Genomic DNA, 14,109 nt, shown 5'->3' on the forward strand with positions numbered 1-14,109 from the left:
GAATATATAATAGAAATATACTTCATAGGCTACAGTCACACAATATCAGAATCTCAAATGGAAGCTGTTCATGTCTTCTGACTCTGACTGAAATGATTCGTTTCTATTACAAGGCTCATACCAACAAAATAAATCCATTATTTGCTCACAAAATACTGAAGAATAAAGAATAAGTGCATGACCAGTATAAAATGACATTTTATATTATAAAATGTGTTTGTTATCCAATTGCCTTTGACCGTGGCGTTTGCTGCTGCAATTTTGGTTATTTTTACATGTCAAAGCAGTCTAGTTTAGCGTACGGTATATTGATGCTTTTACATTGATTTATGCAGTTATGTTTTAGAGCTAGAATCACATATTTTCTTATAATTAATTATTAACTATGACCGTGAGAAGTAAGAGGTGAAGATACTTACAAGTGCTTGACCACTGTTACTTTGCAAATTAGCCTACATCTTTTCATCAAGTTCACCTTTTAACCATCTTTTTCAGTTCAGTCTTATGCAGTGGATACAGTTTGCTACGATGCTCTGAATTAATCCAATTAGTCATTAAAGATTGTTAATACACACAGAATGACCATAAAACGCTTTTGTACTTGGACTTCAAGCTGAACGTTAACTGGCCCACATCGAGGAGTGTTCAGGAGAGAGCGTCCTTCACCTTTGAGAAGGGGCAGATCTGGTAATTACGAAGGAGAGGTCTATGATGGGGAATGGGATTTTCTGCACTTTTATAAGATCTTATTCCTCTCTAAGGACTCTTCAGGGTTATTAAAGCCCCTTTTCCAGAGGAGATCAGGACATCGTTTGCTATTTTAGATTGGATCTCGCTTTCAGCGTGTACTGCTAGGAGAATCAAAGTTGTTTATCAAAAAAAAAAAAAAAAAATACAAGTTATTTTAATTCTGTAATGTGACATTTTTAAGTGTTACAGGACATTTATAGCTTTATTTTATCTATTGGGAATTGATTGGACGGTGAAAGTGGATTCATTACCATAATGGTGCCATGAATGAACCCTTCGTTAAAACGTTACCTTGTGGAATAATATTGATTACCACAAAAATACATTGGGATTTCTTTTTAAAAGCACAGATACAGTGAGAGACAATAGAAGTGAGAATTGAACAATCTGTAAACGTTAAAATACTCACTGTATGAATAGTATAAATCCACACAATGTTAAAATATGTGTTTAACCATAGTTTAACCATTTCTTGGTGGGTTTTATCCAATTTTACAACTTCATTGATATTACAACACAATGGTTTAAATGATTGCAAGACTGACAAGAACTTAACTGCTTAACTAATACACATTTTATAGAAGAATGAATGTGTTTTATATAAAATACATAAAATATATAAAATTCATAAAATCAGCATCACATATCTGCTTTTAAATAATCCAGAAATTGGCCTCTTCACTTCCGTTGTAAATGCCTAACTGTTTTTATTCAATCTGTTGTTTTGTTTTGAGTAATCAATGATATACCATAAATGTTGTCTAACTTAAGTAGCACCATTGTAAGGGAAAATATTTCCTAACGTTTTCCTATACTACAATGTTTCTATAGCAATGTGGCATGTAGAATATAATGATTTGAAGCACAGACTCTCTCATTTAAAAACACACTGGAGAAATTTGGTTCTTGTTTCTGCTGCTCTCACATAATAATATCCTTGACATTAATCTTACACCATGACCTTCCAGCATCGGGGCAAAAAATTCGGTGTTCATTAAAGGTGTCGTCTGAACCCACTGCCAGTCGTTAACAGCAAACAGGCAGCTTTTTACCAATTACTTTCACTCCTCCGCAAATTAGACAGAAAGACAGATGCAGTAGATTGTTTATTTATCATTATGTAACACTGTGGACAACTCAAAATACTGTTGGGAGGCCATGCATTTAGGCATGGGTTTTTTACAGTCTTAACCTGATCCAAACAACATATTTGTATGTGAAATCTTAGCTGTCCAGTGATCAATTAGAGGGCCCCGAATGGTGTGCATACAGAAGACTAGTTCACTACAGTAAGACCAAATCTCTCAAAGCGTTACGTATGTGCAACTGAGAATAAAAAAAACGAGTTTCCTCTATCTAATTTCTCTTATATTTTTATGCTTTAGGGTAAGAAAAGAAATCTGGCAGCTAGACAGGAAGAAGTATTTACAGCAAGATTTATTAGTGTGATTTAGCCTGGAGGGTTGTGCCAGGCAGTTTTAGATAAAAAAAGTGACAGCAATAAAGCCTAAGATTGTTGTAACCTGCAAAAATGTCGATCAACACCATTTATACGTGCAATCCCACCGGATAAGCCTGATTTGAGGTTAAGACAAGCATCACTACTACTGTTGCTTATTCTTAAATTATTTATATTAAAAAAGTATTAAACTTTGGTGTGTACTTTGCTATTTTTCCAGACATGAATGTGGAAGCGATGTTACAAAGCTATCAAATTTAAAACGGACCAAAACAATCATAGACATTTGGGATTAGACTCCAAAACAGGCTTCAAAATCTTTGTGAATATTTTTTTTTTCTTCGAACCAGTGATTTAGAGCGCATATCAAACTGTCAAAATCATGTGATTTCAGTAAACGTCTCAGGTTACGACTGTAACCATAGTTCCCTGAGAAAGGGAACGAGACGATGCGTCAACGACGCTTTGGGAACGCTCCCAGCGTGAATGCGTCTGAAGCATCTATGTCAACTAGTCCAATGGAAGGAATGAATGTCACGGGCGGGTGACGTCATGACCAGGAAGTGATAAAAGAGCATCCGGTGCAAACCGGCATTAGCTTCAAAAATTGCCGAAGCAAGCCGATCACAGGGATGCAGGAAGTATGGCAGGGTGACGCATCGTCTCGTTCCCTTTCTCAGGGAACTATGGTTACAGTCGTAACCTGAGACATTCCCTTTCGAGGGAACTCGCGATGCGTCAACGACGCTTTGGGAACGAGAATACCCAAAACGCCAGACTTTCAAATGCCTGAGTGTCAGCCTGTTGTCACACTGCACCAAGCACCTGGGATCCTGGGGCAGCATCCAGGTCCAAGCTGTAAAACCTCATGAATGTGAGCGGTGAGGACCAGCCCGCCGCATCACAAACGTCTTGGAGAGAACTCCAGATAATACGCTTAGAAGCCATACTCCTAGTGGAATGAGCCCTGACCACCAAATGGTTGGCCAGAAGACTCACAAGCAAGAAGAATAGTCTCGACTATCTATATGCTCAATAGGTTGGATTTTCTCGACAGAGAAGTCCGATGAACATAAGTGTCCAGTGCTCGCACTGGCACAAGAGGTTCAGCTTTTCCTGGTCCGAAAAATGGGGGAGGACAGAAACCTGCAGCACAATAGGCCTCGGAATAATGGTAGGCACCTTTGGAACATATCCATGTTTCGGGTAAGATTGCCTTGGCCATCCCGGTGCACTCAAGGCAGGTGGGGACCGAAAGGGCCTGAAGGTCTGACTCTTATAGGGACGAAATAGCTAGCAGAAAATAGTCTTAAAAGAAAGGAACTTCTCTGAGACCAAATCTAAGGGCTCGAAGGGAGCCCCAGATAGGCCTTCTAGAACTATTGCAAGGTCCCAAGCCAGCACCTTAGTGCAAGTTGCATGCCTCAGCCTCAAAGTGCCACGAAGGAAACGAGTGATCAGGGGGTCTCGACCCAAAAATGTACTACCCACCAGGGCGTGGAAAGCCGCAATGGCCGCCACACATATTATACCTTAAGCGTGGAAGGACATAGACCTGATACAAAGCGTTCTTGCAGAAACTCGAATACTGTGTTTACTGAACAGTTAACCGGATCCCACTGACGCTGGTAACACCAAGAAGTGAAAAACTCTCGAAATAGTGAATATAGTTTCCTCGTAGCGGGAGCTCTGGAGCTTAGAATGGTCTAAACAACCTCGGTTGAGAGACCACTCTCTATGAGTTGGGCCCCCTCAGAGGCCAAACCCACAGTTCCCAAATCCCCTGCCGGGGGTGCAATATTGCATCCCCTGCCTGAGACAGAAGGTCTCTCCTGATCGGGACCTCCAAGGGAGGTCCGTCGAGGAGAAAAATTAGGTCCGCAAACCAAATTCAGCTCGGCCAGGGTGGTGCTACTAAATAGGCTTATTCCATCCTGGCGGATTCACTCCAGAACTCCTGGGAGCAGAGCAACGGAGGGAAATCCGTACAGACGTAGCCTCGGCCACGTCTGCACCATAGCATCCAGCCCCGAGGGGACTGGTTGAGTGAGGGATAACCAGAGTGGACAGTGCGTCATATGCTGAGACGAGAACAAATCCACTTCTGCCTGGCCGTAAAACTCCCATATTTGCTCCACCGCCTCGGGGTGGAGTCCCCTGGCCTCAGCCCCTGCCTCGACAGGGTGTCTGCTCCAATATTCTGGCCCCCCCCCCCGGAATATACACTGCCCTCAGACAGCGTAATTTCTTGAGGGACCAAAATAAGAGGCCACCAACGTGTTGTCTGTGGGTCAAGAACCAGAGTTTCCTCCATATAACCAAGGCGCGGGGATACTGCCGCGTGATCTTGATCGTAAGGAGTGGGTTTCCCCTCAGGGAGAACCCTCTGGTCCTGAGCCACCTCTGTAAAGGTCTCACGTACAGCAGGTCAAAGGGTATCACATTGGACGCTGCTGCCCTGAGGCCTAACAGTCACTGTTCCAGAACAACACATGATGGCCCCTCAGGTCTGGGAGGAGATGTCTCAACGCATTGAAGACGACCATCATCTCTAGGCAATTCATGTGCCAAGAGAGATGATGACTCCTCCACAAGCCCTGAGCTGAGCGGCCTTCCAATACCGCTCCCCAGCCGGTGAGGGAAGCATCTGTCGAGATCACAACTCAATGGCAAAGAGCTCCCAACACCGGACCCTGGGTTAAGAACCAGTGTTTTCTCCATATAACCAAGGTGCGGAGACACCGCCGCGTGATCTTGATCATACGAAGTGGGTTTCCCCTCGGGGAGAACCCTCTGGTCCTGAGCCACCACTGTAAAGGTCTCATGTACAGCAGGCCAAAAGGTATCCCGTTGGACGCTGCTGTCACAAGACCCAACAGTCTCTCTAACTGTTTTACAGTGCGCGACTGGCCTAGCCTCAGCTCTTTTGTGGCTGTTAGGATAGCAGCTACACGAACGGGCGACAGAGTGGCCCGCATCGTCACTGAATCCCATACCACACCAAGGAAAGTGGTTCTCTGTACTGGAGAAAGCACACTCTTCTTGGCATTGAGCCTCAACCCCAACATCTGCATAGGAGCGAGAACGACACCTCGGTGCCGAACCGCTAACTGTTCTGATTCCGCTAGAATCAGCCAGTCATCTATGCAATTCAGAATGCATATGCACTGCAGCCTGGCGGGGCCAGAGCTGCGTCTACACGCTTCGTGAATGTGCGGGGTGATAGAGCTAGACCGAAAGGAAGTGCCTGATACTGGTGTTCTTTGCCCCAAAGAAAACCTCAGGAACCTCCTGTGCTGAGGGAGGATGGAGATATGGAAGTATGCGTCTTTTAGATCTATCCTGACAAACCAGTCCTCGGATCTGATTTGAGTCACGATCTGCTTGAGTGTCAGCATTTTGGACTTGAGTTCCAGCACCAAACACTCCAACAGACGAAGATCTAGTATGTGACGCAGCTCTCCATCCTTTTTTGGAACAATGAGATAACGACTGTAAAGACCCGACGCAATGTCGGGTGAGTACACCTGCTCTATAGCTTTCTTTGCTAACAGGGCCTTTACCTCTTGCTCCATTACCAGAGCCTGCTCGGAATGCACTAACGTGAGCAACACCCCGTTGTAGCCTGGAGGACGAGAACCAAATCTGCCTCTTACTACTAACTGCAGGACCCATAGAGATATATTTGGCAGTAGCTTCCGCGCTGCCAGAAAATCTACCAAGGGAACCAGCCCCTCGAGGCTGGCCTCTGGTGTAATAAAGACAGCCAGTTCGGGGACCTGAAGCATACTGGCAGGAACCACCCGAACTGACTGTTTTCGAACCCCCCTCAGAGGGCGCATTCCGACGCAATGTCGAGTTGACGCTGCGCCAGAAGCTCGCTGGAGACCGCTGCGCCCCGAAGCACCAAGGGTGGCGGGGTTGGCAGAACGGTCCCCTGAGGGCACCGAGATGGAAAGGGCACCGTATAATGAGGTGTACACCATTCCACCCCGGTTGGGGCTGCCCTCACCGGTCTGACGCCGGTGGCGCCAGACCTTTTCTTTTGAGCCGCAGCCTTCTCAGCGTGAAGAACGGTCCTCGGATCCGGCTTCTGCTTTGAAGGCTTTGGCTGCTGTGTTGTGTAAGAGAAACTAGACGGCTGGAGCTGCTCACGCCCAGCAGCCCCAGGGGGTTGGACATAGCGAGGGAGAGATTATCTTGTATCTTTCTCTATGATTCCCATCAAATTGAGCCAGAGGTGTCTCTCAGTGACCACAAGGGCTGCCATCCCTGAGAGATAAATCTGTGGCCCGACGGAGTTCTCAAACCCCATCGGGCCAAACTCCCTCACTTCTGTCCAAATACCGCAGCAGGTCAGCCTGATATGCTTGTAGCACTGCTATGGTGTGCAAGCAGGCCCATGCTAGACCCACTGCCATATATGCTTTTCCCACTAGATTAAAAAATAGTTTTCTTTAATGGTTTAGTGAGAGAAGCCGACGCCTTCAGGTACGATACTGAACCGGGAGACAGATAGCTCGCAAGCGTCTGTTCTACCCGGGGTATTGCCCCATAGCCATACCCTCTTAACCCCCAAATATCTGAATATACATGAATGTGGGGGCTAAAAGACAAGAGGAGTAAGGCTTTTTCCATGATCTAGACAGCTCGCTGTGCAGATCGGGAAAAATGGAAGGCGGAATGATGGAGGTGGAAAAATAGAGGGAAGGAAACTCGTTTAATTTATTTTATTTTTAGGACGAGTGCCCCCTTATTTCTGCTGGTCATAAATATTTAATTTATCTACAGCCTTAGTAAACACTTCCACCAGCTTATTATTTTTTATATATATTTTTTATATATATTCACTTTATTTTATATATAATATATAAACTATCATATATATATATATAGGCTATATATATTTCTCATACGCTGGGGAAAGAGATGGCAAATTCACTTCCCCCATGATTGTGTCACTTTCAATGCCCAGCACATCTACCTCCTCGGAGGTAGAGCACTGAAGCATTGATTTCTCTCTCTCCCCGGGCGGAAGAGACCGCAGCGCGGGCTTCCGAGACCGGCGAGAGAGCACTGGATCCCTCGTGGAAAGGGAGGAGATAAGATCCGTGGACCCGTCTCCAACCCCGTAAAGAGATCCTATTCGCGATCCACAGGAATGCATTCTCCGCGCTGCCTCGGCAGACGCGGGACCTGTCACCCTGAGAATTGCGAGCCCGGCCACTTTCCTCGAAAAGTGACAGGCGGGAGCGGAGCATGCGAAGCGAAAGCTTCTCACAATGTTGGCAATCAGCCCCCTCGGAGGCTGATACCGCATGCTCTACTCCCAAACACATCACACAAAGCTCGTGTGTGTCCCTACTCGTTAAATAGCGCGAGCAGGGAGAACACAGAGTTTGTGCAATTGTTTAGTTTCCATAAATATATATATCAGACAGACAACAGTAAATATAACAGACAGTTTGACACAGATCGCTTGCTGAGGCAACAGAAGCTAATGCCGGTTTGCACCGGATGCTCTTTTATCACAGGTTACGACTGTAACCATAGTTCCCTGAGAAAGGGAACGAGACGATGCGTCACCCTGCCATACTTCCTGCATCCCTGTGATCGGCTTGCTTCGGCAATTTTTGAAGCTAATGCCGGTTTGCACCGGATGCTCTTTTATCACTTCCTGGTCATGACGTCACCCGCCCGTGACATTCATTCCTTCCATTGGACTAGTTGACATAGATGCTTCAGACGCATTCACGCTGGGAGCGTTCCCAAAGCGTCGTTGACGCATCGCGAGTTCCCTCGAAAGGGAACAGGGATTCGTTACATCATCTTTTAGAAACTTTTAGAAATGTTTGTGGTTCACCGCTAAAGGCGATCTCTGTGAACCCAAGAACTATATGTTTTATTTGTACCTGCTCTAAGATCAATTTGATACATTTGTAGACATTTAATAGCACATTTGTATAGTCTCTTATTGGTCTGATTAATCAAGACTGCCATAAAACAAACAAAAAAAGCCATTCAATTGAATAAATAACTCATATTATAAAAACAATTCATAATTGTATTAGAAAACTTGCTAATTACATTTAATTCACTTTGAAACTGGGAATAATTTTGTGAAGCAATTGATTAAAATTTTCTAAAAGCTTAATTTCTTCCATCACTAAAAAGCAATGTTCAAGCAACAACACAGAACACATTAACAACTGCTAGCATCTGGCCTTTACTTTAAACCATAAATCATAAAACCCAAGCAACCACTTAGTATCACTATCTCCCATTGAAACCACCCAGAACAACAAGGCCTAGTTTCACAGATTTCACAGGATTAAGCCAGGATTAGGCCTTAGTTCAATTAGGGCATTTAAGTCGCTTTTGTAAACATGCCTTAAAAAAAACGTTACTGGTGTGAATCTTGAGACAAAACAATGGCACTGGCATATTTTAAGATATGTCAGTGCAAGTTTCTTTCAGTTAAAACAGCTCAAACATGCTTTATAGTCTGGGACTAGACTTAAGCATAGTCTGTGAACTGGAGTATAACAACCGCACCAACAACATCCCAGCATGCAGCTAGCAAATCTTATTAATCATCCAAAATACCCTATAGCAAGTGAACTGCCTAGCAAGTAGCAATATAGATATCATCCAGACCAACCTAGCAAGAAATGCCTAGAACAAATCTAGCAACAACATAACAATATGCATTAGTAACCACTTAGCAATGTTCTAGCAACTAGTAACAGTTACAAACAGTACAGAACCCCTAAAGGGACATGATGGGGGGAAATTTAGATGGAAGGAAAAAATATATTTCACTGCTTTTGTATTACCCCGAGAAACTTTGCAAGTGTTCTCAAAACTGTTGTGATGTAAATAATATATTGAATCAAAAATATCCAACAGCAGATTAATCATTTAAACTTCCAAACAAACTTAATTCATATTTTTGCTGTGTGTTCCATATGCTAAACATCACATTTATCGAAATAGAGAACTATGGGTCACATTTGAGCTGTTGACAAGGAGTGAATGAGGTTTGTGGAAGAAAAAACAGTGAATGTCATGCTGTAAGACATTGCAAACCACAAAATACAAGCAATGTGGGTCAACTGGAGGTGAAGTGTGAAAACTGTCACTATAATTATGTCACATATGAATAGAAAGGCACTGATATCAGAATAGATCTTGGTGTTAAACAGCTCACCTGTGGATGTTTATGTGATATTATTTTCTCTCCGGGGAAATAAGTGAAGAGCAGAATCAAGTTTCTGTCATGTTTATGATAAACATCTCCATGTGAGGCAGACCGAAATGAATACTTGAATGGATATCCATGAGAACTTGTAGAGTTTCTTTTTGTTAGATTATTTTGTCAGTTTTTTTGCTGAAACTTCCTCCACTGTGGCCCAAATTGTGCATACTCAGACGCTGTCAATCCAAATGATTTGAATCCAATTTCAAATAATAAAAATAGGCTACTGTTTAATCGTAGGGATGCGATTCAATTCAAATTCGTTTACACGCCACGTGAATTCCATTTATTACAGCGCATGTGCAATGCGTCAGTCGCCACAAAAAAATAAAATAAAATAAAAATACGCTATCCTAAATAAAAAACGCGAGAAAATCACCGGAAGTTACGCGAGCAAAATTTCTTTAAAAAAACGTGAAATATCTGATTTCGTTTGTATCTCCTAGGCAAAACAATAATTTTCCAAGAAACAATGTTAAGAAATGCTTGAACGCATTTGACGAGGGTACTCCCTATGATGCCTCGACATCTTATTAAACATGAGACACGACAGGTGGTGGGCCTCTGCCAATAAAACAGTTTATTATAGTTTATTAAAATAAAACTGTAAACCTGCCATTTTGTATGGCCAATAAAACGATCACAGTGTTCTGTGTAGAACTATAAGTTACCCGGTAGCAGTTAATTTTTCATAACAATCAGAATTATAAAAACTAATTGAGTTATTATCTTCATATTCTTTGAATTTAGTCCTATTCTGAAGTCTACACTTCATTTCCTCTGACATGAAATAAAGATATGAAACATCAGTGGGTAGAAACAAACTACAAAGAAATATCTCATTTTAATTATAGGCTACTGTAGATAGGCCTATCAAAAGCATGCCCTGATGTAGAGGAAGGATTTGCTTAAAGCACCACTGCCATCTTGTGTAAAAGAAAAAAATAACAACGAATAATTCTGCAACATTGTCATGAAAAGTTTATGCAAGGTGTGTATAATGTTGTAAAGCATTTCACACATTTAAGTTATGAAGCGTGTTAATTACCTTAAACAGGAGGTGAGAGATAAAGCTGGTAACACATAAAACATTCCTGTTTAATGAACCTATAAGCGGCTATAGCATTTTAATAAGTAACATCATCAATATGCTGAGACCATTCTTGCACGATCCATTTAGGATTTTATCAAATAAGATGTTGCACAATAAAACTGAAACATTTGCTATAGAAAATCGAATTGAAGTTTTAATTTAATCTTTTTCATGAATTGCAAAGCTAGGTTTTTAACCTGATATTTTGACAAATGCAACAGGTTGTATTTATTCCTGAACTATGTTATAGCCGTGTGTGTATGTATTATTCACAATAATTTGAATCTGAAAGATCTAGAGCAGAGTTTCTCAGTCAGGGGATCATAAACAAACTACTAAGAATTTGTGATGCGATAGAAATGCTATCAAGCACAGCAAATTGGTTAATAAAGACTACTGTTACTAGTGTACTAAATAAAAAGTCAGGATTGCAATTAATTTCCAATGAAACAAAAGACTCTGAACTCTTCAAATGAGGATGGAGACTTTTTAGGCCAACAGATGGTGCCATAACTTGAGAAGTGTTACACCTTTTGTTTGGTGTTATATAGTTCCAATGAAATGGTCGTACATGCACTCTGTCTTTTTTATTTTTAGCTACACATTGAAATCTCTGCTACTGATTAAAACAATAAACATGCAAAGAAGTCTTTTTCTTTAATAGACATAAAGACCAGCTTTATTTTGTCCCATTACTTTATGACCAAACAAAAATCCATCCATTGCCCCTGTAGTCCATAGATTTAGGTGTGTGATTCATTACCAGTAAACAGACAATTATCAGCTCTTGAAATAGCTAATGTCAGACAAACTGAATGTTGCTCTCACTTCTTTGTTTTTTTTTCTTTTCCATACTGTAAACAATGTGAAGAGTAAGCATATAAATTACAAAATACAGTTTTTTTACTCTTGGCTGATGTTTCCCACATAAAATTAATTTAAGACTACAACCAAATATAAAAATATTTCATTAGATTAATTTATTTTAGCTATTTGTTGTTTCCCAATGCAATTGGAAATGTCAGATTCCTAATTTAATTATCTATCCTAAATCAATGTAGGGCAATAGTGTTACAAAATATTGTATATAGTTCCTGTTTTCATGTTGTGCTCCTTTTTTGATGAACATGATTATTTGTGTACTGCAATTATAACCAATTAATACCAATACATCATATAGCTTATTATGCACAATATTACCACCTCCTTCTCCTTCCTTTTTATCACTGTTTTACTTACTCATAGTTTTCCATTTCTTCCAGAATACACCAAAAAGTCAGATCTAGACCAACCTCAGAGAACTTATTCTTTGACTTATAAAGTATATTCATTCAAACATTCACCTTAAGGGAACTGTAAGCCATTGTTTTAGATAAAAATGTTCAAACATTGCATGTTAAGCAGTCAACAAACAATAGATGAAGTGATTAAAAGATATGTAGACAGATTGTCTTTGTTGCCACTGTTGCAGAATGTTTCATATATATTCAATTTGTCTTGACCCTAAAAAGTAGTTTTCCACTTAAAACACATATATATTATGCCATAACAAAATATCAATCCGAATGGCATTTATTTTTAAGAAAAATAGCACAAGCACAGAAAACATATGACTTTTTTTTAAATTAGAAAACAACCAACAATTCCTTTTAAAATTAAGACATGGTTGTTAAATGGTAGTGGATCATGTCCGTAGTTAATGTGATGAACTACACCTGTCGTCTATGTGAACTTGAGGGGAATGGACTTCATACAGCCACTGTGACAGCATTTAATTCAAAATAACTGCAAAATCACTGAGTGAAGTTAATTCTAATATCATTTGTTTGCAGATGCAACTAGATTTGATATTTTGGTGTCTCATGGGGGAAAAAACATGCATTTTAAGTGTAGATAAAGCATTCAAATACTTAATGGGATCACTGTATGCATGTAACTATTTAGTCTGTGACATATTTAAACAAATTAGCAGAACCCCCTGAGATCAGCTCTGTAACATATTGTTTCAAATTGTTAATATTGTCAATCAAACAATGCGCATGTTAAAGAGTAAGAGGTCCAAAGTGTATCCATACATTAAAAAATATTTTTGTTGTTGTCGTTGTTTTATTTACAGGGAACAGTAACATAAAACTCTGAGGCATAGTTTTGTTAATATATGATTAGAAATGCATTCTGTTTTCATAAAATTTTGGAAAAAAGGACACCCTTATATATAAACTAAGGCCATCTTTAGATTGTAAGCTTTAACAGTTTACAACTGTATGCAGGTTATCCCATCAAGGGTCCATAAACTGGTGTTGAGGCAAATATTTCAGGATTAAAACGGACATTTCATGTTGATAGCGTCCTTTGTCAATGCCATACTGAAAATGCAAAAGTGATTTTGTCCCAATATAATGTCTGAGAAAAATAAAATCTCTGGCTTATAGAGAAGAAAAGCTCCCTCTGTTGTATCCGTTTGCCAAATCGTAGGAGACCGGCGGTGAGGAGCAGTCTGTGAAGAAGTTTGAAAAGGTAAGTGCACATGGCGAGCTCTGTTCCACAGGCACGCTGCCAGAAAGGTCCGTGTGAGTATAAAGATTTGGCTGTACTGGTACTGTCCGCATGTCTCCCGACTTTTTGGAGGTGTCGCTACAAGTGCCCCAAGGCTCGGTGTACAAAAACCCACCAGTTACAAAATGGTGGGAGTCATATGGCTCAGGGCCCACGGTCACCTCCTGTTGAATCCTGATAGGTGCCGTGTGGAATAGATCCTGCTCCGAGACCATATTGCTGTAGTCGGGTCCAAGAAGCTCCAAGAACTCTGCCGCTTCCGGAGTCCCTCGCTCCAGGTCTTTGAGCGACATGCCAGACGTGGATGTAACTCTGGGGCTGTTGGCTGGCTCCGTGAAAAAGGATGGAGGAAGGTTTCGATGCCGCAGCGGGGGCTTCTTGGCCCTCTCTCCTCGTACATCCTTCGCTGGGTTAAAGAGGGCAGCCAGGCTCTTGCTTTGCAGGTTGGCCTGTATCCCTTCCTTCTTGGGTGGTGTTTTGCTGGAGAAGTTGCTTGTCGGGTTTTGGGGCGAGCCTTGCTTCTTACATGGCTCCTGAACCGGTGTGGTCCCTGGCGAGATGATACCCGTGCACCTCTTAATCTGCTTCTGCAGGTACTTTCGGTGGTTGACCTTCCTCTTAGACTTCACAGGTTTGTCCAGCGCAAGCTTGATGTTGCTGGAAGCCGAGTCGATGAAGCTAAGCAGGTCCCTAGTGGTCTCCCTAAAGTCACCCTCGCAGTCCACCTCGCCCAGGAGACCCCCTTCCAGACCCTTTTCCACCTCATAATCCATGACCGAGCCAGGAAAACAGAAGTTTAAGAACTGAGAGTTCATGATGGCAGCCTGAACAGCCATCTCCTCTCTCTCTGCCACAAGCACAACACCTTCACGCAGGATGTATGCAATTGTCTTTTAGAGATCCTAAAGCATATTTATTATCTGCATTTCCAGGGTGGTTTGCTAACCCTTGGTCCTGTGCAGGACACCCTTACAGTTCGTCTGCACTCTGTCG

General features: G+C 41.7%; 1 protein-coding gene across 1 annotated transcript; it reads right to left on the bottom strand.

Annotated features, from left to right (window-relative positions):
• Nucleotides 1-11,210: 11,210 nt before the first annotated feature.
• Nucleotides 11,211-14,109, bottom strand: fam181b (family with sequence similarity 181 member B). The gene has a single exon (XM_077208991.1). It carries the CDS (start codon nucleotides 13,950-13,952, stop codon nucleotides 12,987-12,989), a length of 966 nt encoding a protein of 321 aa, XP_077065106.1. The 5' UTR covers nucleotides 13,953-14,109; the 3' UTR covers nucleotides 11,211-12,986.

This window comes from Siphateles boraxobius, unplaced genomic scaffold (genome assembly GCF_051911475.1).
Source record: "Siphateles boraxobius isolate OS27281-9 unplaced genomic scaffold, OSU_SipBor_1 6, whole genome shotgun sequence".
Classification (NCBI taxonomy): domain Eukaryota; kingdom Metazoa; phylum Chordata; class Actinopteri; order Cypriniformes; family Leuciscidae; genus Siphateles; species Siphateles boraxobius.